Consider the following 24,561-nt stretch of genomic DNA (forward strand, 5'->3'; position numbering starts at 1 on the left):
TTATTTATTCTTATGTGGTACTGAGGATCAAACTCAGTGCCTCATACATGCTAGACAAGTGCTCTACCACTGAGCCACAACTCCAGCCCAGAAGTCTGTATGTTAACACCCATTTCCGATGGTTCTGATGCCCAGTCAGGTTTGGGAGCCATGGCCATAGGTAAGCTAGAGAATCACATTCTACATTATTGGCTTCTTTTCTTGGCTCCTTTTTCTTCTCCAACTTTTAGTTAGCAAGTTCTACCCTGATCTCAGCTATAAGGCCTCTACAAGAGACATACTTGGACCGGAATATTAAAGAGTGGGGGGTGATGTTCACCACACCCCCTAAGCCAATGAGGTAACCAGAAAAACATGCCCCTTAGGCAAGGAGTATGTTCTGGAACCCAAAGCCATACTGCAAGGCCCATGATCCCCTTTCCAAGAGGAGACTTCCTTCAAGGCCAATTTAGAGACCCTGAGTTTTGTTTAATCAAAAAAAAAGGTAGTAATTCCTTTACAGTAAGTCTTGAGTCTAGGTCCTCTGGCTCCAAATCCTTTTTCCCATTCTTTCCATCTTCTATTTGCAGCCTTCTGACTTAAGATCTTAAAGTGGACTAGTTAGAGACACGAACTGTGGGCAATGCACAGGCATGGGAGCACCTCAACCTGACACCTTGAGGAGGACTAAGGGGACCTGAAAGTGGCTTTCTTATGAAATGAATGCTGCTCTCTGTTCAGAGCCCTATTATTGTTTTTGAAAGCAATAAATTTCTCTTTTCAGTTGTACATGATAGTAGAATCCATTTTTATACACAAGTATATCAAGTATACAAGCATAAAATATATCTTATCCTAATTAGGACCCCAGTACCCCTCCTTCCCCTTCACTTTCCCTACCCTTGCTCCTTTCCCTCTATTGATCTTTCTGCCAGTTACCCATAAGAACTTTTTTAACTTATGGTTGAGCATTTCTTTAATCCTACATCCCAGTAACAGTTGTGAATGCTTATTATGAGGTAGGAGAGCCCGTGGGAGGATCTATAGAAGCTCAAGAGAAGGGCAGAGCCTGAGATTCTAAGGGAAGGAACTTGGGAAAGTTGAGATAGAGTCCAAAGATCAACAGTTGATGATGCCTGAGGATTAGAATGATCAAGCTTCTTGTTTGCCTGGGATAATCTCAGTTTATGCCTCCTGTCCATGAGTGTCATGACTACCCTCCCCTTGTCAGTTTGGCTTAGTCATGCAACAAATGATATGTCCACCCTAATAAGGGAGGGACTGGAACCTTCTTTACCTATTGCTTTTTTAAATATTTTTTAATTGTCAATGGATTTTTTACTTTATTTATTTATTTTTATGTGGTGCTGAGAATCAAATCCAGGGCCTCACACATGCCAGGCAAGCATTCTTCCGCTGAGCCACAACCCCAGCCCTCCCTGTTGTTTTTATCCAGTTTGCCACTGTGAAAAGAAACAACTTTCAGATATCAGGGTGGTTAAGCTCCTTGAAGGCAAGGACTGCCTTGTGATTGATTATTTTTTTAAATAATAAGAACCTGTCATATTAATTTTTAAAATAAGATCACAAACTTTATTATGCACAGTACAAAGAGAATGTCTAATAAATTAAGACCTACCATGTGATTGAATTCAGTTCTCTCAGCACCTAGCTATAGGTATGAATTTATGCTTCTTGCCCTACCTACCGTGGGTACAGTTCCCTTCTGACCAAACCTTAGCCACATCAGTACTTTAATGATTGCACTGACATCTGGTGGTCATTTCCAGGTCTTTTTTTTTTTTTTTTTTCTGGGCAGTTTCTGCACTAGATGATGGATCAGTCTGTACCTCATACTCTATCAAAGCAATTTTTATCTGAGCCCTACACTGACTAGACATGACAACCCTAATACTTAATAAGTTGTTGATAGCTGGTAACAGATGTATTGTTTTTTCCTCAAGAAATATTCACAGAAAGGGATGATAGTGTAGAAATGACTCACGATAAAATAATAAATAACATCAAGAACTGAACTTCAGGGCTGGGGTTGTGGCTCAGTGGTAGAGCACTTGCCTAGCAAATGTGAGGCCCTGGGTTTGATTCTCAGCACCACATATAAATAAATTATTAAAAAAAACACTGGAGTTCATGGTGGGATTTAGGTTTGTGAGGGAGTTATTTTTACATAGAGATGTTCTTCCTAAAATGAAACCAAGTAGGCCAAAGGCTTTCAAGTTCTTTGTAGCAGCAAAATATTGAGTCAAATCCAACGCAGATGTGATCAAATGTTGGCTAGAGAAAACTCTTAAACTTGGATCCATGGCAAACTGTCTTATCAGTAGTGTTTGGCTAACAAGGACAGGGAGGGAAAGTGGAGGAGGTGGCTGATGTGGGGAAAATAGCAAGAAAGTAGAAAAGCCATACTTCAAAGTATAGCTGTTCCTTTATTTTCTGTGTTCTAGAGATGTGTGGAAAGGTAATGGCTTCCTATTCAGTCACCTCTCCATGCCCAATCCCACTGTCACTACAGGTCACTACAGAGGGCTTTCCACAGGGCATATTTTATTCCCAACACACCATGAAAAGGATACTAAGAACCCTGGCATTCACTAGAGGAATATTTTAATCCCCAATCGCCCTCTTCATTTGAAGGGACTGTAGGCAAGAACCCGGTCAAAGTCCATGAGCTTATATCATTAAAAGTTCAAAAAGAGAAAGAGGAAAAAAAATATAGCTCCCAGATTGTTTTCATGTCCTCAGGAAGGTATCACCAATGTATGAGACAGAACATTTAACTAGGTATAATGAATTATGACATTCTTTGCCATGGATTCCAGGTATCTGGAATGTCTCAGAAAACACAAGCTGCCCTTCAAGGGCCTCCTTCTAGTAAAAAAAAAAATGTAAAAATAAGTATTTAACAAGCCTTTGTTTTTAAATGTGAGCCTCAGCCTGGTGCAGTGGCGGTGCCTGTAATCCCAGTGGTTTGGGAGGCTGAGGCAGGAGGATCGAGAGTTCAAAGCCAGCCTTAGCAGTGTTGAGGCACTAAGTAACTCAGTGAGACCTTGTCTCTAAATAGAATACAAAACAGGGCTGGGAATGTGGCTCAGTGGTTGAGTGCCTCTGAGTTCAACCCCTGGTATCGAAAGAAAAAGAAAAATGTGAACCTTAGAGTGTGCAGTTCCTTTCTATACTACCCTCCCCCAAGCCCCACACCCGCTCCCATGTTTTCTTTTATGGTCAGAAGTCAGCAGCTACAAAGTTTAGGGTCTTCAAAAACACACCAGACACCATGCTGGATAAGGCTGTGCTTTATTACATGCATAATTACAAATATGTGCTAAGTGAAAATGTATAAAGCAATGGCGACCTGGATTTAAGCCACACAGAGGGCTGGATGATCCCATCAACCCTTCTGCCAATGTCCATTCCATTGCCATTAACATGATTGTTTCCATTTCTTACAATTTGCATAGCACTTACTTGTCAAAGTACTTTCAATTCATTGTCTCAGTTTATCCTCACAACAACCCTGTGAGGTAGGTAGGGCAATTAATACTATCCCCATTTTGCAGATGGGAACACTGAGGCACAGAGCGGTTAAGATCTCGAGGCTAGTTAGTAGAAGCATAGGGAATAAAAACCAGGTCTCCGAACTCCCCAGTCCATATCTTCCTCTTTACACTATGTCACTATGCATGACCAGGGAGCAGGACAAATTGAGCAGTGAGCCACAGCTTTGGTTCAGGCTGTGCGTCCGAATAAGCAAGTGAGGATAAAGCTAAGAAAGCAAGGCTACAGGGTTGGCAACACTCAAATGACTGCTCTGAACAGCTCAGCACCAAGCTTCCCCTGGCAACAGGCTCCATAGGCTTTGGTTGAAGCTAGCTTAGGGATGCCAAGCTAGTGCTGATGTCTATACATTAGCTTCAGCTGAACTTTGACCAACACTCAGGAATTAAAACTTCCAGACAGGTTTTCTTTGGCTACTTCACTTGGAGCCAGCACTACAAATGAGCTTATCACAGAGATATTCACATAGTGGCCCGTGGGCTGGAACCCAGCCCCTCTGACCCTCCTGGCCTTAGTGGCTCACCCAATGGCTGGTATACTTCCCATAGCCAGAAACGAATGGGCAGAGGTATGAGCAGGAGGCTGGTCTTGGTCAAATGAAGAAGATTCACCATCATGACATTGTTGTCACCCTTAGGTGACATGACCAAGATGCTGTCGGGCCCATTGCCTTTCTGGCCTGTACCTGGTTAGCAGCATAGCTTCTAAAGATAGTTTAAGAAAAGAAAATATTAAACATATTTTATCATGAATGGAATAAATTCATAATCATTATACAGTCCCAATGGACCAAATACATAATAAAAAAGTAAATACTTATATAAAAAGCTGAGTACTAAAAAGGCAGGTTGATGGGGGAAGAAAGGGAGTACAAAGAGGGGACAACATGAAATGGAAGAGGGGAAAAGGCGCATTCTCGAAGGATCATGTAATCTGAGGTACCCTCAATATGATAGTGAGGCTGAATATTCCCACCCTAGAAAAATCATCACAGGCCCTGCCTTCTTCCCCATTTTGCCAGTTGGCATTTCCCTCACCAAATCCTAGACTGTTCATGAACTCCAACAGATGTAGACTAGTAGAAATAATGAGGTTTAGCAATGAATACTTCATGGGTCTGCCTGGAGGTGCTAAATCCCTTAGCCTTCCTGACAAGTGTCTGTGGCTTTAGCCCCAATGGAGCAAAGTGCCCTCGGCCCCATCAATTTAGGAGAAGCTTCCATGTTCTGTTCTTAGAATCATCCTTTCTCTCCCTTCCAATGCCCACATTCAAAACAATTTACTTGTCAAAATGGATAGAAATTTGAATTCAAGGCATGATGGAGGGACAGACAGAAGAGAGAAAAGGAGGGAGAGTGAAAGAGGCAGGGATTGTTTTTTGTAAACTCTCATTTTTCTATCATCACATACCATTTCTCCTTAAAAAGCCAAACTTTAGGCAAAGCATTCATTCAATGAGTGTCACACAGACGCTGGAGGCCTTTGGTAGGAACTTAGAGGTAGGAATCTATGACTGTAAGATTGGGTTGGGTGATCTGATAGGTCCCATCATGGAAAAGCAAACTCTGCACATTCCTTCCTTCCTTCCTTCCTTTCTTGGGTGATTTGGCAAAATCAGATTACACCATGGAAAAGCTACTTCCATTGACTGTATCTCTTCAAAACTTTGCCCAGATCCAGATGTTTAGAAATGAGAATGTAGCCAGCAAATGCTGGAGGTGTAACTTCAAGTTGCTAACACCCACCCACTTTTCCCAGAACGTCTCTCCTTAGAGCAAACAACTGAAACTGAAGCAGAGCAAATTCCGGCCATCACTCAAGGTCCCTTGCACTGACTGAACTTCAAATTTACACAGCTCCTGAGCTTTCATCTGAGGAACTCTCATCTCTTTCTTTTCAATATATATATAATACACACAGAGTAGGGAGCTAAAATATAAATGTAAAGAAAGTTTATCATTAAGATGGTGCAAATGTCCTGGAGAGGCCTCTCTGAAGGTAGGCCCTTGAGCCAAAATGACTTTGAACCTCTAGTTTGCTTAGAAAGCACAGCTTCGGGGGATTGCTTGACTTTGTATCTCCATGAAGTATATGATCAAGCACTTTCTGTTCATCCCAATGCCAGGATGCATGGCATGGGGTATGGGAATGCCTTTCTTCTACCTTCTTACTTAGTTCCCTTTACTTCTTACATAGTTCATATACTTTCTCACCCAGACTTTTCTATTGTCCTCACTTTCAAATCCTTCCCCAAAAGAAATCCAGGTAATCCCAGAGGTGATTTTAAAAAAAAAAAAAGTTTTAGAACATTTTAATTCGGCTCACATAGAGTATTTTTTCTGGGGAGGGAGGTGTACTGAAGGTTGAACCTGAGGCCTTACACATGCTAGAGAAGCACTCTATTACTGAGCCATATCCCTGGCTCTTTTTAAAATTTCTTTTGTCTCGGGGTCTGGCTAAGTTGCCCTAGCCAGCCTTGAAGTTGTGATTCTCTGGCCTTAGCCTCCCAAGAGAAATTTGTTTATTTCTTTTTTAAAAAAGGATTCTCACTCTTCCTGTAAAGGATTTACATTTAGCCTTGGGTGTCAAAGCAATTTGTTTTGAAGTTCAACCAGAAAATTAATCATTTCCTCTACCAGCTTGCAAATTCAAAGTATAGTCAATGTCAGATAATCCACCAGATTTGTGGATCATATCATCTCTGCTCTATAGCAGGGCTAAGCCAGGATGCTGGGGCCAGAGAAAGAGGAGAGCATTGCAACTCATTTCTAATTAAACAACAAAAGAGAAATAATCTTTACCATAGCCATTATTTTGTATAATCAGTCCCCTACTTCTCGTCTTTGGTTTAACTCCTCATGCACTAATTTTTTTCAGCTTCCTTAAATTATTTAAATTGGAGAGCTGAAGATACAAAATATAGCAATTAGGTTTTTACAAACCTATGAACTCTCACTCTTTTCATGGCTGGATGGCTACCAGACATCTGTCCCTGGAAAATCCGAACTCAGCTGAAGCACTTACTAGTATTCCTTTGTAAACTCTTCCCTTGTAGCAGGTATTTTCTAATCCCAAATAGACTAGCCTCAATTCATTCATTTTAAAAATTACAAATAATCTAGTCTTTTGCCACTGAGGTGACCACCTGAGGCTACTGACAGACCTCCATATACTGGCTTTGTTTTTCTGGTTAAGTATGTCTAACTGCTGAAATGGCATTGGCAGGAAGAACATTTTCCTTTACCTCAAGACAAGAAACTCTTGAGTGTCATGGTGCTGAGCTAGTAGTTTTGTATAGCTCTTTAGCCACAATTAGCCAAACTTTGAGCCAAACCCTAGGATTGGACATATACTGGACACCATGCATTATAGCTACTTCTAGAGTATGAGCTACAAGGATTCCTGAGAAACTGAGGTTAATGAATGAGATTTATCGGGAATGAGGTATCAAAGGGACATTGTCATTCTCTGGAGGGCCAATCGGTGCTTAGCATCTAAAGTATACCTTGGCACAGTGTTATCTGATTTCTTGAATTTATTCTCTGAATTAGCACCTTAACACTGGCTCATCTATCTAAAAATGAAGAACAGAGCGTAGAAGAAACAAAGGCAAACAAGACACCCTCCATGTCACTGCTCCATGTTAAAATACAACCAAACCTCCCCTTGCCACCAAACACCAGAAATAGTCATGTTTCCCATTTTGCAAACTTTAGTGGGCAACGACAGCTAATGAGACACATATTCAACCAGAAATATACACATAAGAACTTTGTTCTCTACACAATATACAGGGTGGTCAGGCAAAGAGTCATCTCACAGGAAAGAAACAGTGGCATGGAAGGGACCAAATAACATAAAGCTATTGAGCCATGACTATGATAACAATGTACCCTGGAGCATGTTTTTTTTTTCTTTTTCATTAAAATGCTAGAGTGATATACTTAAAAGGATAAACTCTGGTGGTTGCCTTTATATTTTTAAAGATAAAAATCAGAACAAGCCTTGGCTACATAGCTCTGAGCAATAAAAGAATTTCAGATCTTGGAAAGATAAGAAGTAGGGGTAAAAAGTCCTAGACTCAGGAATCAACAACTTTTAAAATGAGGTACACTGAGGTGATTGGGGATTGGGTCTAGGGGAATGTGCTGAGTGATTGCTGATTCTGGGCTAGAAGGATGGGAGGAAGTGCTGGGAAAAGACTTAAAAAATGCAGTCTCACTGTGCCATGGGCATCTGGTGCAGAAACAGAAACATGGCAGCAGCAACTGGGCCACATGGCAAAGAAAAGGGCTGTGTATCGCCTCTAGTCCATGTGTCATATGATTGCTGAGCCTTGGTTTACCATTTACCTAGCCCTAGAAGTTATTGTTATTAGGAATGATTGACCAGCCATAGTGCTCGACCCCAAAGGGAGGATTCAGTACTGAAGAGTAAGAAGGGGAACAGAATGGAAAGGGAGTAATTGCACGTGGGTAAAACTATATAGAAAAAGAAATAGTGGTTGGAATGATGGTGGTGGCTCTTTAATTCCACCAGGTGTCCCTATAGTGTAAATTGTTTAAAACTGTTCTAAGTGTGGTAGGAAATTGAGACAGGCACCTTTTCAATTGGATACAAGCACCTTTGGTGTCACCAGGTCTTGTCCACACCCCTGGGTCTTAGGATGGATTTGCCTTTTGGAATTTTAAGGACCCCCAAGGGAGTCACAGTTGCCCATTCTGTTCCAAAGCTTTGAATATATTTGAAAGTATCCCAAGCCTAATCCATGCTCATGGGGACAGCTGGCCTGTTATGAGTACTTCACACTGGGAGGAGCATGAGTGTCAGTTATTTCAATCCTGGTGGTCTTTACAAAGGAATGCATGAGGATGTTGACGCAGCTCTGAATCTTCCCTGGTTTACCAGTATGCAGTCCAGACTTAGTTCCCTTTACTGTTCTTACATATTCCAGAAGCCTAAAGCACCATCATTCGTGGAGGTGGCATCTGGTAAGGGTTTCAATTAGGACCTCACAAAAATGTGAAATTCCTAGTCTTTGACTTTGCTTAGAACTTTACTCATCATTCATTTCAAGGAAGCTGGAAGAAATCATTCGTTGCTACAAATTCATGGCAAAGTCCTTGTCTACTAGCTAACAGATACCATCTGGAAAATTACCATTTTTTTTTTTTTTGCAGACAAGGAGAAAGCTCCATAACTTATTTTTGTGCACTTCAAAAGAGTACCAGGAACAAGCAAGCTATAAAAGTCAACCTCTCTCAATTCATTTAGAGGAGATTAACTAAAGCAGCATTGTCTTATAATCAGAAATTAAAATTAACATACATAAACATAGAACAAACTAATAATGCTAAATATTGTAACAGGAACAAGAATAACATTTGAACTGAATCTTCACAGTCTAGAGAATACCATTACTATTTTCCTTCTGGCTTTCCTTTCGGTGGTTTGAAAAGCAAAGCCCCTTAGTTTACACTTCATCTTCCACCAATGACAGTTAGATCCACCAAAAGTAACTTTTTCATGAGTTTCCTGCAGGCTATAAGTCAGGACGGTTGGAATTTTTCTTGCATAGTTTTCAGTGATTGCATATTGGCTAACGATTACTTTTAAATTAAAAAAATATTTTTTAAAAAACAAATATAATTAAACCATAGCAATCTTGTTTACTCTTTCATGAAATCTTCCTAATGCAGTATCACATAAGCCTAACTGTATTTTCTCCTAAAGAGAAGATTAATTTCCAGAGATTATGTAGTGCAACTGGTTAACTTGTAGGAAAGAGACAACACACTAATATGACTTCACCATCCAAATATGGGAAATGTGTTTTGGGTACCCAGTTAATAAAATATATCCATGGTCTGCAATGTCCTTCCTGTTTTATATCCAGAACAACCCCATGATTCTAGTTGAAGAGAATGGAATCAGGATCTTGATTCGCCATCTGTGCTATATGCTTTAACACATCCTTTTTGGTAATGATTCCAAGCAAACGCCTAAAAGACAAACACAATTCGACAAAACAAAAGTAAATCTACAGTTAAAACAACATTCCCAAAAGATGACACTTGTCCTCCCCAGTCTTTTTCAACTTTGCCTTTAAACACTATCTGCACTTCCAGAATGTTGAGACAACAGGAGTTGGATGCATGTTCCAGGCAAACAGGATGATGCACAAGTCCCTAAATATATGTAGAAACATCTGGGTCTCAGGTCCTGCAATTTCCTCTACTCTATATATTCTCTAAATATATGAATCTTTCTTACTTACTGCAACCCAGTCCAAATGTTCCTCTTCCAGAAACTTTCCTGATCCTATAAACCAGTAATAACTGTTCTGCTCCCAGCAACAGCATGTTTTGTGCAGGCCTCTTCTATAATAGCTGCCCTCTTTGCTACTTTCCTATAACCACTGTGTATCCTGCATTCCTCCGTAACACTGCAGACTCCTTGAGGACAGAGAAGGGTATTATTTATTTTTGTATCTCCACAGAATCCATAATACCTTCTTACATGAAGTAGGGATTCAGTAACTGTTGAATGAACCAGTTAAGGAGAGCCCCCTTACTGATTTAGATTCTGCTAGATATCAGATATGGCACTTGAAAATTTTAGAGGAGGGAGCAGCCAGGCATGATGATGCATACATGTAACCCCCCAGCTACTCAGGAGGCTGATGCAAAAGGATCACAAGATTGAGGTCAGCCTCAGAAATTTAGTGAGACCCTATTTCAAAAGTCAAAATAAAAAAGGCTGGGGATATAGTTCAGTGATAGAACACTTGCATGTACAAGGCCATGGATTTGATCCCCAACACCACACACACACACACACAAAAAAAAAAAAAAATTAAAGGAGGGGGAAATTCTTATGTAACGGCTGGATGAATGCAGCAAAAAAATGTTCAGAAAAAACTCCACCCTTCTCCTCTTCCGCCTCTCTTTTCCAGTAAAAACTGCAGGACTTCCTTTACTGGACAAGAAATATCCTGGGAAGGAAAGAGCCATGGACTTTGGAGTCAGAAGATTTGTGTTTCAAGCTACCTCTATTGTTTATTAACTGGGGACCCTCGTGCAAATCGTTAGACCTCACTGAAACTTGGTTTTCTTGTCCTCAAATAATAAGAACAAAGGATTGTAAGGGCCAAATACAATAGAGTCCTTTAAATTGTGGTTTCAGTTACCCATGGTCAACCATGGTCCGAAAGCAACGCAGTGCCATATTTATTGTTATTATCTCTTACTATGCCCGATTTATAATTCGAACTTTATCATAGGTATAGGGAAAAATATAGTCTTTTTTCAGGGGCAGGGTACTGGCAATTAAACCCAGAGGAACTCTACCACTGAGCTACATCTCAGACCTTTTTAGTTTTTATTTTTTTATTTTGAGACAGAGTCTTGCTCAGTTGGTGAGACTAGTCTCAAATTGCTCAGTTGGTGAGGCTAGTCTCCCCAGTTTCTGAGGTTACAGGCATGCACCATGGGACCTGGTAGGAAAAAAAAAGAGTTTTATATAGGGTTCAGTACTATTTGCAGATTCAGGCATCTGATGGCAGTCATGGAAGGTATCCCTGAGGATAAGGGGAACTCTTGTTCTATACATATCCTACCTGATACCATTACAATTTCAGTGCTGCATGAGAACACAGCTATTTCCTTTGTAGGTGAGGAACTCAGTTATTGATAATATGCATCTAAACTTTCAAATACATTCTCTTCCCCAAATTCCTTTTCTACTAATTAAGATGATCAAAGTAACATATCTACCTTTATCTCAGAGCTTCAAAATATACTACTAATGTTCATTTACACTGGATTCTTCTTTTTATTTTTCTGTCTCCATATTCTCTTTCTTCCCACAAAGCAATTTGTCTTCACCCAAGAGTTCTTACCCATTGTGTGTAACCAGGCACTGTCGCAATCCCAGCTTGCGGAAGATATCCACTACGATCTCCATGGGTGTCAGGTCAGTCACAGTGAAGGGGCTGAGATCCAGGATGTTCCGAAGCTTCAGGGTAGGTGGAGTGTATGGTGGCATTGGAGGAGAATGCTCAGTGAAATAAATGATGGAAGTGCTCACAACTCCATCCTGTTTCTTCCGAGCATTTTCTATTTGAACAGAAAAGGGGGAAAGTTGAAAACAGGAGTGCTAGTTCAATCATTCTGGCCCCTAACCAGTCCCCTATTCCCTGTCCTCCCCCATTTTGTGCTGATTTATTGAGTTACATAGTAGATTCTATGATCTCCTCTCTAAGATACTTACCAATTGAAATAATGAGATCTCTTCGGAGGACAAAGCCTACAAGTCTTTGAGACTCCCGGGACACCACCACTGGGAAGCCACTGTAAGTGGTTTCACTGATTATGGTTTCTACATCTTCCACAGTCATACTGTCCTGAGTCAGGACAGTCAACAAAGGATCATTTCTCCGGGGTTTCATCACATCCATTGCCAGGGTCTTATGAGCAAACTCTTCTTTGGCTTCAAGAAAGGGATATCCGTTGAGACGGATATGGGCATCATAAATGCCCTCCCGTCCAAGTGCATCTGCCACCCACTTGCTTGTCATGGCTGCAGCCATCAGAGGCACAATATATTCCAAGCCGCCAGTCAGTTCAAACATTATGACAACAAGAGAAACAGTCATCCGAGTCACACCCCCTGCAAAGAAATAGACACAGGCTATTGAAGGGACACAAAGCACAGGATTCATTTCAATTATTGGCCTGTCACAGGCTCCATACAGGAAAAGCTACTTACCAGAACTAATGCTAGAATGGAGTCCTACCCATAACTACACAGACCCTGAGACTCTAGTAATATTATAATCAATCTGACTCAGATTTTTCAAAATAACATCCACAGAAATATAACATACCTTCTTGTATATTTTTTTCATTTGGTGCTTCCTTTCCCTAATTATAAAAGTAATACATGCCATTGTAGAAAATTCAGAAAATATGGAACAAAGTCATTATTCACAAGCTCACTGCCTATTAATAAGCAGAGTAAATTTTTGGAGGACATTTTCAAGTTTTCTATACACAAAAACATAGATAAGCTCACATTATGTATAAATATCCACCATGCTTTTCCCCTTCTTTATGTGGGGAATATTTCACATATTATTACAAATTTATTTAACATCATATTTAAAGATTTGAACATGTTAACATCATATTTAAGGGCTGTGTAATATAGTGACATATGGATGAACCATAATTTATTTTATCAATTCTTTACTGTGTAAAGTCAGGTTGACTGGAAATGTTTCCTCTCATAAATAATACTATGATGCGTATTCTTATGTAGCCCTCTTTGTCTAAATTTCTGATCATTTTCCCAGTGGGAGAGAGTAGAATTAGCTCTCATAAAGCTCTTGAAAAATAGCAAACACATTAGGAAATGGATGATCGTTTATAAAATTCTGCAGTCTGTGCTTAATATCACTCTTCTTTTGTATATCAGCTGGATAGCTGGGTAGCAACTTCACTGAAATCATTGTGAACCCTACTCACCTAAGCAGGCAGCAGCCCCAACCATCGCATAAAGACCAGGGGTGATGCAATCAGCTCCCTGACTACACCAACTATTAAAGATTGTCCAGTCATGGTGGTAATAAGCCAGTTGTTCCATTCCTACTCCTAAAAGCCGACCTGCTATAGCACCAACAGCCATGCTAGGGATAAAGAGGCCAGAAGGGATCTGCAAAGAGAAAGCAAGAGATGGTTAGTGACAAATGATGCGACTGCTTGGCATACAGTAAGGGATGGAGGACTGACCCTCTGCGAAGCAAACAGGCCATTGACAATTTAACTATGCACTATGCTAGCAAGTGGCTGTAAAGATTTGTGTAACACTACAGGGACTAGAGGTTCTCTGGGACGTGCAGGCAAGGATGACTGCAAAGAAGCTTACCCTGATTCGGGGTCCATCAGGCAAGAGCCTGAACTCTCCAGACCAACACAGAACTGGAGGCAGAAATTAGGCCTTTCCCAAAGAAAAAGGAAAATAGATGGAGTTTCTTATATATGCAGACATTTTCCCCAGTTTGAATACTTATCAATTACAATTTCTGACTACAGTGGTCTATGCTGAATGCTCTACATGTAAGATTTTGTAGATTCTTCATAACAACCCCAGGAGGTGGGCATTATTATTCCCAAATGCCCAAGAACCTAAGGATCAGAAAGGTCAAGAAACTCATCCAAGGTCAGGATTTAGTAAATACCGGTGCTTGGATCTAAACGGAATGCTCACAACCATGCTCATACATTGAATCCTAACCCACTGTGCACATAAAAAGGATGGTATATGAGGTTTCATTGTTTTGCAACAGCATAAAGAAATATTAAACAAACATTTTAAATAAGCAAATGGCTATGGTTGCAATGCTTAAGCAAAAAAGGATACTTCATCTATCTTCCTGCTTTTTCTAGGATGCTGTAATAAATTATTAATATTCTGTTCTAAGAGGGAAATTATGTCAAGGATAATAAAAACAGCAGATTGTTTTAAAATAGTCTGCATTTGATTTTGGAATGCATTTGAATCTGGTGTTCTGAGGGCCTAAAAATTCCCTCTAATTTTCACCCCATGGTTTCATTGTTTTATTTAACTGAAGAGACACTGCAAAACTTTTCAGAGCCTCCATCCTATTTCTGTGTTGAGGGGCATAGATGGTTAGATGATGTCTAAGAAAGTAGTGTTGCTGAAACTATGTTGCTGTCCCTTATTTTCTGGTTTGAATCTCTGTTTCCCCAGAGGATAGAGGGAAATACTCTGGTAGTAGGGTGCTAAAGAGAAGAAACAAGTAAAATCCTAGTGAGGAGGAGGAAATATCTTAACAAAATTTCCTTTCTAGTTTCTTCTGAAACATAGAAATGATTACAGGTATTGAAAATAAAACATGCCAACCTGAGTTTTCTTTAAAAAAATAAATTAACACATAATAATTATGCTTATTATTGGGTACAGTGTGATATTTTAAAACATGTATACAATGTATAATGATTAGAGCAGGGTAATTATTATATCCATCAGCTTGAACATTTATCACTTCTTTGTGTTGAGAACATTCAAATCCTCTCTTCTGTTTTGAAATACGCAACAAATTATCGTCAACTGTTGTCACCCTAGTGAGCTATACAACACTAGAATGTATCCCTGCTATCTAATTTTATTGTGTACCAGTTAGCCAACTCTTCTCAATCTCTTCCTCCCTATTCCCCTTCCCAGAATCTGACAACCACTATCCTACTTTCTCCTGCTAAGGCCTCCACTTTTTCCAATTCAGGGAAAACATGCCGATGTCTGCTTTTAATAGATTCAGAATTACATTAACTTGCAAAATGGATCCCAGTTGTTGAGTAGTAGCCTTGATTCCAAGTGTAAAAAGCAACAAAAGTAGTTATATATATTGGGCTGAAACATGAAATTGCTCTTTGAAACAGCCAAAATGGCTGAGTACCATCAACTTAATGGGGTTCAGAGAATATACTTTATGAATAACCTCTAAAGCCACCCTGTAAGAATTAATACCATACAGGACAAATATTGTTTTTTGGTTCTCCAGGCACCTCACCATTCTTTTTGAAGAGAAAATTGCTTCCCACAGAAAAGGAAAAGACATGTCTTCCCACAATCTCATCATTTAGGTTTGCATTTGGTCTCAAAATAAACTTGGACAACTTGAGAGATAAAGTTATCTAGGAAGTTATGGGAACAAGTGGGGGTAAAATAGCTTTGGGGGTAGGGTAATTACCACATGAACTATTGTAACTGGAAGATACCTTGGCTTTGCCCTCAAAACCCACAGTTACACACACAGCCACTAAGTGCCAAAAGAATTCCTCACCTTCATGCCAAAGGTGAATATAGTAATGACAATTTTCAGGATGAGTGTCAAAGCCAGCTGCCACATGGCACTGTAGACTCCCACGCCAGCCGGTCTGTCAGGCAGTTCACCGCCCTTGCTTGTGTTGAAACGGTTCTCATAATCACACAGCTTGGAGGAGTCCAGAAGGCCACAGTCATTGAACAGCTCAGAAATGAGCTCACTTGTACTCATTCGGGTATATTCATTGGGGAAAGCCAGGATGGCAGTGATGGCTGTCACGATGAGTACCTCTATGACGGGATACTTGCCCAACTGAGTGGTCTTACGCTTCCGACACCAGGCAATGTTTGTGCGGATAAACAGAGCTCCCCACAGACCACCAAATATGCCCAGCAGAATGAATGGTACAAGCTCAAAGAGATGCCATGGGGTGTGAAACTCCACATAAAACAGAACTAGGCGGCTGTTCCCAAACGGATTGATGGAGCGTAGAGTAAATGCTGCCACCAGGGCAGCAAAGAATGAACGCCACAAAGTTTTGAGGGGAAAATAGTAGCTGACCTATAAGAGAGGTGGTGAGAAAGCAAACTTGGTCAATACACAGAGAAATTATTTCAGGGGAAAAGTTGGTGCTGCTGGCATTAGAGTGAAGGATGGCAACTGCCCAGGGATTTCTGGTCACATAGTAAATTACTGAGTTGGGCCATGCACTCAGGGACTGCAACATTTTTAGATATTGGCCAAAATCCTGACACACAACCATGCACATTTCAGGTGCAGTGGCACATGCCTGTAAACCCAGGGATTTGGGAGGTTGAGGCAAGAAGACCTCAAGTTCAAAGCGAGCGTCAGCAACTTTAGCTTAAAAAATTAATATTTTGTCTCAAAATAAAAATAAATAAATAAAAATGGGCCTGGGGATGTGGATCAATGGTTAAGCACCCCTGGGTTCAATGCTGAGTACCAAAAAAAAATCATTACCTCTTCCAGACTGAATAACACTCCTCCGATAGGTGCCCCAAAAGCTACAGATACACCAGCAGCAGCTGCAGCTGACAAGACCTACAATCCAAAACTCAAAATTAGCAATAAAATAATGCTGCTTTTCCATGTTCAATCATTTTTAAAGGAATGTTGTTACCACACATTTTCTTTTAAAAAAAATCCTGTACATGCTCCATATCCTCAAAAATGTAGTTCAATTTCTATTTACTTTGAGAGCAACCACTATTTCTGGATGTTGAACACACATACGTGGTTCCCATACTTATGCAGGACAAAGGGCCTTCCATTTGTGATTAATTTGGATATGGGCTGTGTTCTAAGTTATGCCCTCCATCTGCAATACACCCAATTCAGTAACTGATGTATTTATTCTCTACCTAAAATGAAGTACTTACAGTGATGTTTACATAGCACTTTGCAAAGGAATGTTTTTCAAATGAGATGTTAAAGAAGGCTCTAATGATACAAAACTGAAATTACAATTGGCTCACAGCTCTTCGAAGCTGCATTATTTATACAACAGACATTTAGCTTTCCATACTGTGTGCCCTACTCTATGCCCATTAACCTTTAGAAACAGAAATAGGAAGGCAGCTCGATTTTTAAAGGAAGAGAAAATGCTAAATATGTTTAGGCACAGCAAGGAAAGGGGCTAAGGAGGAGAAGAAGAAGCTGTTAGAGGGAAAGAGAACGAGTGATATTTAGAGTGTCACCTCTGTGTGTAGGCGTGTGTGAGCATGTAAAATGTACAAGACAAACACTGATGATGGCAAACAAAGCATAGTACCATAGAAAGACAGAGTCCTTCCCTTGGATTCTAGTTGCTGTGGAGAAAGAGCTAATTGGAGGAGAAAGGGAATTCATAGCTAAAATGGCTTTTCATTTCAGACAGCCAACATGCAACTTGAGACACAGGATTTCACTGTGTTTTAGGATGAATTAGGGTGGAGAAGAAGGATTGAGCTGGCTGCTGCTTTAATTATCTACTGCAAGGTAAAATCAATCTATGCCCATCCTTCTCAAATCGGTTTTAATCTCAGCCATCTTGGCCAAGGCTACTGGCCACAAAAGGGTACCACCGATGGTAAGAACAATAGGAAAAGATAACTGGATAGTCTAAATGAGGAGTAGGAAGTAAATTTGAGATCCAAGTATCCATGAATCTACTCAGAGAAATATTTGGCATCTGTACAGAGAAACAGGCAAATCAAATTTCCCTTTCATAATATAGGGGAGTATTTGAGCAAAAATGACAATTTTCTGGATGGAAAGTAACCAGCAATCTATAGTTTCAAACTCATCTCCACCAATGGAAAACCAGCAACAATCCAAACTTTATTCTTGCCCGTTAAAATGGTTTTTTTTTCCCTTCAACTCTGTTGCTTCCATTGTATATTATCTCTGTTTAACAACCTCCCCGTTTTAACACGACCTTTGTGTCCCTCTACCACATAACACATACATAAACAGTCTTCTACATAAGCCCATGTCACTTCTGCTATTTTCCTCTCCTTTCTATGTGTATCAGGAACTTTCTCCCTTGAACTATCAAAATTTATTTCATATTTGAAACCTCAGTGCCTTTCAGTTTCCTTCTAGGTCTTGCGGTTAACCTTTTTTGTTTTGTTTTTGAAAACCTATTTGTTTTCTTTTGTTTTCAGAAGAAATCACTAGATTCCAGACTTGTGAAGCATCTTTCTTAATGAAATCACCTTGATCTTTGATCCATTACATGTGCTTGCTTTGTAATTCAAGGAAAATAAGCTAGAACCATTATTTCCTTAGGTCCTTAATTATAGCAGGACGAAAAAGGAACCAATGGCTTGGAACATTTTAAAAATGTTCCTCTTCAAAAGAGCATACATTAAGAACTGAATAAATTTGAGAACAACTACAGCGATGCTAATTTAGCCCGGTGGGGGTGGGTGTTTAGCAGAGCTGAGGCAGGAGGCAGAGTGAGGTCTAATCCAGAGAGAAACCAAGTCAAGTGTGCCCTTAGGTAGAAATAAAGATAAAAATGTTGACACCTGAATTGCATACTGCATTTATATTTACTCTTGCATAGGAAATAAACAAGGTCTGCCAGGTGCAGTGGTGCATAGAGGCTGAGGAAGGAGGATCTCAAGTTTGAGGCCAGCCTCAGCAACTCAGTAAGAGACCCTCAACTTAGCATGAAGCTATTTCAAAATAAAAAATAAAAATGTCTGAGGATGAGAGGACACCTGGGTTCAATCCACAATACCAAGGAGGGAAAAAGGAATAGAAATCTTCTTCAGACAGGTGCAACAACACATGCCTATAATCCCAGCAGCTTGGGAGGCTGAGGCAGAAGGATCGTGAGTTCAGAGCCAGCCTCAGCAATGGCGAGGTACTTAGCAACTCAGTGAGACTCTCTCTCTAAATAAAATACAAAATAGGGCTGGGGATGTGCCTCAGTGGTTGAGTGCCCCCGAGTTCAATCCCCAGTACCCCCCACAAAATCTTCTTTAAAAATCTGTTAAAAAATTTGTAACTCCTTTTGTAAAGAAGCAACATATGCTTGCATAGGATTATAGATAATAAAAAGTTAAAGTCATTACTTCTCTTTCCCTACCAGCTCACTGGCCAACTCACCAGAAGTAGACATTTTTAACAACTTAGGGTAAACCCATTTTACAGACATAGTAAGTTCATAGATATAAACATTTTTGAAATGTTACCTGAATTACAATATGCATATCAGTCACGAACTGACTTTTAAAATTTAATATTATTCTATCACCAGAATATCATATGTAGGACTACCTCATTCTTTTTAAGGGTTGCATAATATTCTATTGTACAGGCAGGATATTGTTTTGATTAGTCCCTTCTTGATGGACACTTTGGTTGCTTCGGATTTTCACTATTTCGATAAACAGTGTACTGACTATCCCCAAAAATCTGTGTGAACACACATGCTAGGATGCCTATAGGATAAATTCCTAGAAGTGAACTTTCTGAGTCAAAGGGTGTTTGCATTCACTATGGAAGAATTCCCAGATTTGCATTCATAATACTGTATCACTTAAGTGCTCATGTAAAAAGTAACTATTAAGGCCATTTTTCATTACCTCTCTGCGTTTGGCTTCATTCTTCCTGTATTTGTTGAAGCAGTGGCAAAGAATGTTCCCACAGCAGCAAGCCACGTGCACTAGGGGGCCCTCTTTGCCCAGGCTCAAGCCAGAGGACACTGCCAGCACCAAGGTGATGGTTTTGATAACCAGGGTCCACTTACCCAAATAGCCCCTAATAATGAAACCACTCAAGATAGTTTTTATCTGCAGGACAAACAGAGAGATTGAACATAGACTAAGGAAGTAAAACAAGATTAAGAAGCAAAAATCTGGGCCTCATCATAGAAACTACACCTTTTGAACAAGGGAGGTATAAATGCTTGATTTAAAGTGAACCCAGTTTGGGAGGGAGCTCAGGAGTTCAAGAAAGGTGGAACTATTCTTCAAGCTTTCATGTCCCCCCCTCCCCCTTTTTTGGTGGTGGTGGTGGTGAGAATGGGAGCAATGTGACATCTGGACAAGTGCATACTATATATGAGAATGGATAGCTGGAGAAATTCAAGAAGGCAGATGGGGAGGAATAGATGTTTCCCTTAGTTTACAAAATGGTGGCCTAAGGGGTATGTTCTGAGAGAGCAAGGTCAATGTTCTGGAACCAACCTGAAAGATTAGATATAATCTTGATCTCCTGCCAAAGAAATGACTACTACTTGGTCAAGAAACAGACAGGGGCAAGGTCATTCTGGTGACGTAAAATTTCAGTGGTTTTAGTCACCATAAAACAACCTATATCAAAAGTAGTTAGAAATAGGAATTCCCTATAGCCTAAATTATATTGTGGGAAAGGTAGGGGGAAATTATAGGGAAATGGTTTTATTTCTTTTGCTCTACCAGAGTTGATAATTCCACTGTTTTTTTGTGGTCAGAATCTTGGGGCTTACCCTGGGAACTTCTTGGGTAAGGACTGGGGGAGGTGTTTAGGAGCCTGGTTTAACAGGAACCCTCAGTAGGCTCAGAATCAACCCCTTTTAGTTTCCAGGTCACCTAGGCTAGGAGAAGGCTTCAGGGAGAACTTAAAGAGGCCGCAGAATCTGACTCTGTTTAATATTTACCAAATTATGGTACAGGCCGGAACACACACTAAAAGCTTTTAACCAAAAAGATTAATATTGTTACCATTCATAAACCATTTCAATATACTCACCTCAGGAATTCCAGAGCCACAGGCATAAGGTGCAAACACCTTGACAAGAGATACAGCAAGGAAGGCAAATAGGAGAGCCCAGAGGACATACATGAAATAATTGACTATGTAGGCAAAGGCCCCCTAGAACAGGCAAAAAAAGAGAGAGAAGTTCATTTTAGCTGAGATTACCTCAGTGAGGTATGGGGCTCTTCTGAGTCATGGTTTTACAGGAAAGAGTTCAGAAGGAAAAGGCCTATATTAATTTGCTCAAATATTTCTTTCCAGATTGTTCAACAAGGCAACAACTGATACAGTCAGGTCACCTGGTATTGAAAATTAAAATGCTTTGTTACACCTAAAGGAAATTCACAATGGATTTTAGGAATGGACAGGAAGAAGATCAAACTCAAAACCCTGAACCAAAATTCACTGTTTATGTGAGTGCTTTGATAGGTTTTATAGTCTAATATATATGATCCTGTATCAATTTTACCAAGCATTTTATCAGTTCTTTTAATGAAATGGCTAAACCCTGGCTACACGTTTGAAGTGAAGTCCAGCTCTAAAATTTCATTACACTCACCTTTGGCTCCCTATCTTGGTGTCAAAATCTCACAGGATATTGCAGTGACTAACATTCTTGGGTGGTTTTCCTTCCATCCTCGATCCCATTTTTCCCTTCCTTTTTTCTTGTGGTACTGGGGACCAAACCCAGGACTGTTCCACTACTGAGCTACTTTCCCAGCCCTTTTCTATTTCTTTTGTGACAGGGTATTACTAAGTTGCTGAGGCTGTCCTTGACCTTGTGGTCCTCCTGCCTTTGCCTCCTGAGTCTCTGGGATTATAGGCATGCACCACTGTGCCTGGTAATTTTTTTTGTTTACTGCATATGTTTAAAGTATACAATATAATGTTTTTCATTTTGTTTTGTTGTTTAGGTGATGGGGATTGAACCCAGGGCCTTGTAAATGCTAAGTACATGCTCTGCCACTGAGCTACACTCATGGCCCTGATGTTTTCATATGCATCTACATAATGAAATGATTATTACAATCAAAAGACATACATAATCATCACCTTCCATGTAGCCTTTCTTCATATGTGTGGTAATAGCATGTAAAATCTTTTAGCAAAATTTCAGTACTTATTATTATTATTATTGCATTGGGGGATTCAACCCAGGGGTGCTCTATCACCAACCTACATTCAAACCTTTTTTTTTTTAATTTTTTAAGACAAGGTCTTGCTAAATTGCTGAGGCTGGCTTTGAACTTGCAATACTCCTGCCTCAGCCTCTTGAGTAGTTAGGATTACAGGCTTGTGCCACTGAGCCCAGCAACAATATTAACTATAATCCTTACATGTTATATTAGATCTCTAGATTTATTCATCCCACCTAACTACAAATTCATACCTTTGGCCTACTTCCCATCTCCTTCTACTCTTTGTCCCTAGGAACCATCATTTTACCAACCTAGTTTATTTAAGATCCCATATATAATGATGATATCTTTAGAGATGCAGCAACAAGTATGTGAGTAGAAAGTTTGATGACATATATTTCAAAGAATAAAATGGCAATGTTTCTTATGTACTCAGCATTGAACTCAGGGCCATGTACGTTAGTCAAGTGTTCTACCACTGAGCTACATCCCCAGCACCTTTAACTATTTTTAAAATGGAGAGAATATACCTTTGAGACTATTCCCTTTGATAATGAAGTATGCTACAAAAGAAATCTAGTTTGGACCACAAATAAGTATTCATTAAAATTAATGGACTGGTAAATAGTCATGCCTTACAAAAAAGCAATTTTGGACACTAGGAGGTTATGCTTGTTGGTAGAAATATTAGGAGTTGAAATTCATTCAAATTACATGGAATACAAAACTCAATGGACTTTTTGACTTTTCAAAATACAAAACATTATTTACATAATTCACTGACCTAGACAAAGAGTGCTCAGGTTTTTTTTTTCCTATGCTATAAGCTTGATACAGGTTTTCCATGATTTTAGCTCCTCAAAGGGCACAGACAATTGGTATCTCCTTGCCTTTCAAATGTAGCCTAGGAGCAAGGAGACTCCAGAGGTACAAAACAAAGAGGGAAAGGGAGTAAAGGGTAAAGTAACAAACAGGCCAGAGGCACAGATGAGGCCAAATTCTTGGCAGGAGAAGGTTTCCTAAAACCTAGAAGACTCTTTCCCCAGGCTAGGATTTCATTCATAAAAAGGAAAGCCAGAGATAGTTGTTGCTCAAGCAAATCTCAAACTCCAGGTCTGGTTTGACAGTAACTACTGGAACACACACACACACCACACACACACACACACACACACACACACACACACACACACACACAACTATATAGGGACAGACAGTATGAGGGAGCCTTGTGGTCGTAGAACTGTCCTACATTTTCACTGTGCTGGTGATTATACAAAACTACACATGGGATAAAATCACAAAGAACTCTATCTCAAATCAGTCAGTGTAAAACTGGTAAAATTAGGTCTGTGGTTTGTACCTAAGTCAATTTCTTATACTATTTGTCATCATTATGCAAGGTGTTATTTAGGGAGGCTGAGTGAAGCATATAGAGGATCTCCTTGTACAGCTGTTTTAATACTTCCTAGAAATTTGTAATTACTCTTTTCAAAAGTGTCTCATCAAAAGCAAGGGAAACACATGCATCCACCCACCTTCACTCACCCTGAATTCCAGGACCTCCCAAACTATTCTAATCTAAGACAGTACAAAGGGTAAAGGGAGGTGGGACCTGGAAACAGAGCTAAAACAGAGATCTTGAAGTTTCTATAATCACCCTTCTGTGCTGGAGACAGAGAGTATTCCTTCTATCTAACTGGATTTTGGTACCCATTATCCAACCTCTCTCTCCCCAATCCCCTCTCACTTCCCAGCCTCCAGTGACCACTATTTTGCTCTCTACTTCTTTAACTCTCTATTTATATGTGATATGTTTTCAAAAATAAAATTTCAGAGTATAAGCATATGTCCTAGTCTTGCTTTCCCCACTTTACCAACAGAGTGGAGGAGTAGAGAGCTAAAATGGTACCCAATGTAGTTGGTAAAAGAGTGGAATTGGGAGTTGAGAGTTTGTTTTATGTGCTTTCATTTTCAGTGGGAGAGAGCTAACATAACAAAGTGGTAAGAGAAAGGAAATGAACCAAAAAACAAAATCACTTGTGCACCAAAAAACACATGCTAGAGGACAATAAAAATGTTGATTTGATTGCAAGATGTGACTATAAGCAACTTTATTCCTAGGTTTCTGTTATTTAAAAAAAACATTTTTAGTTGTAGATGGACATAGTAACTTTATTTTATTTATTTATTTTTATGTAGTGCTGAGCATCAAACCCAGTGCCTAACATGTGCTATGCAAGCACTTTACCACTGAGCTACAAATCCCAGCCCGGGTTTCTGTTATTTTGACATGGACTATATCATATGTTTTAGTATTCTAATGAGACACTTGGGAACCAATCACTTTTGGTGTTCATATGATAAACAGATTTTAAATGAAATTTTTTGTGTGGTGCTTGGGATCAAACCCAGGATCTTGAACATGCTAGGCAAATGCTCTGCCACTGAACCACTCCCCTAGCCCTAAACACATTTTTAGCCCATTCCCTCCTTCATTATAAATCATAGCTTACCTGTTAGGTGCTTCTGACATTCCCATTGAAATTATTAGGGAAAGACATATTCAGTTATATTGTATTCTAACAACTCAGAAGACTTGCTGGGCTTATTTTAAACAAACCAACATTTTAAAGATAAGCAACAACTGATTGCCCATGTCAGAAGAGATGGAAATAGGATTGTGCATAAACCACAGAACAAGGCAGCTGGCATGTGTTCCCCTTTTTATAAAAAGAAATACAGGGGGAGATTCCACAATAGCCACAA

The 24,561-nt window shown here is 39.8% G+C and overlaps 1 protein-coding gene across 6 annotated transcripts in view; it reads right to left on the bottom strand.

The window, feature by feature from the left end:
* Nucleotides 1-3,288: 3,288 nt before the first annotated feature.
* The window catches only part of CLCN5 (chloride voltage-gated channel 5), a 168,601-nt gene continuing 147,328 nt past the window's right edge, over nt 3,289-24,561 (bottom strand). For all 6 annotated transcript variants that reach the window (XM_081276762.1, XM_081276763.1, XM_081276760.1 and 3 more), the window contains 8 exons: nt 20,648-20,770; nt 19,501-19,707; nt 16,385-16,465; nt 15,422-15,964; nt 13,083-13,269; nt 11,827-12,225; nt 11,456-11,672; nt 3,289-9,557 (listed from right to left, as the gene is read on the bottom strand). In XM_081276762.1, coding sequence (XP_081132888.1) covers nt 9,467-9,557; nt 11,456-11,672; nt 11,827-12,225; nt 13,083-13,269; nt 15,422-15,964; nt 16,385-16,465; nt 19,501-19,707; nt 20,648-20,770 — 1,848 coding nt within the window. In that variant the 3' untranslated portion in view covers nt 3,289-9,466. The remainder of the gene's footprint in view (nt 9,558-11,455; nt 11,673-11,826; nt 12,226-13,082; nt 13,270-15,421; nt 15,965-16,384; nt 16,466-19,500; nt 19,708-20,647; nt 20,771-24,561) is intronic.

This window comes from Spermophilus citellus, assembly GCF_964194105.1.
Source record: "Spermophilus citellus genome assembly, chromosome: X".
NCBI classification, from domain to species: domain Eukaryota; kingdom Metazoa; phylum Chordata; class Mammalia; order Rodentia; family Sciuridae; genus Spermophilus; species Spermophilus citellus.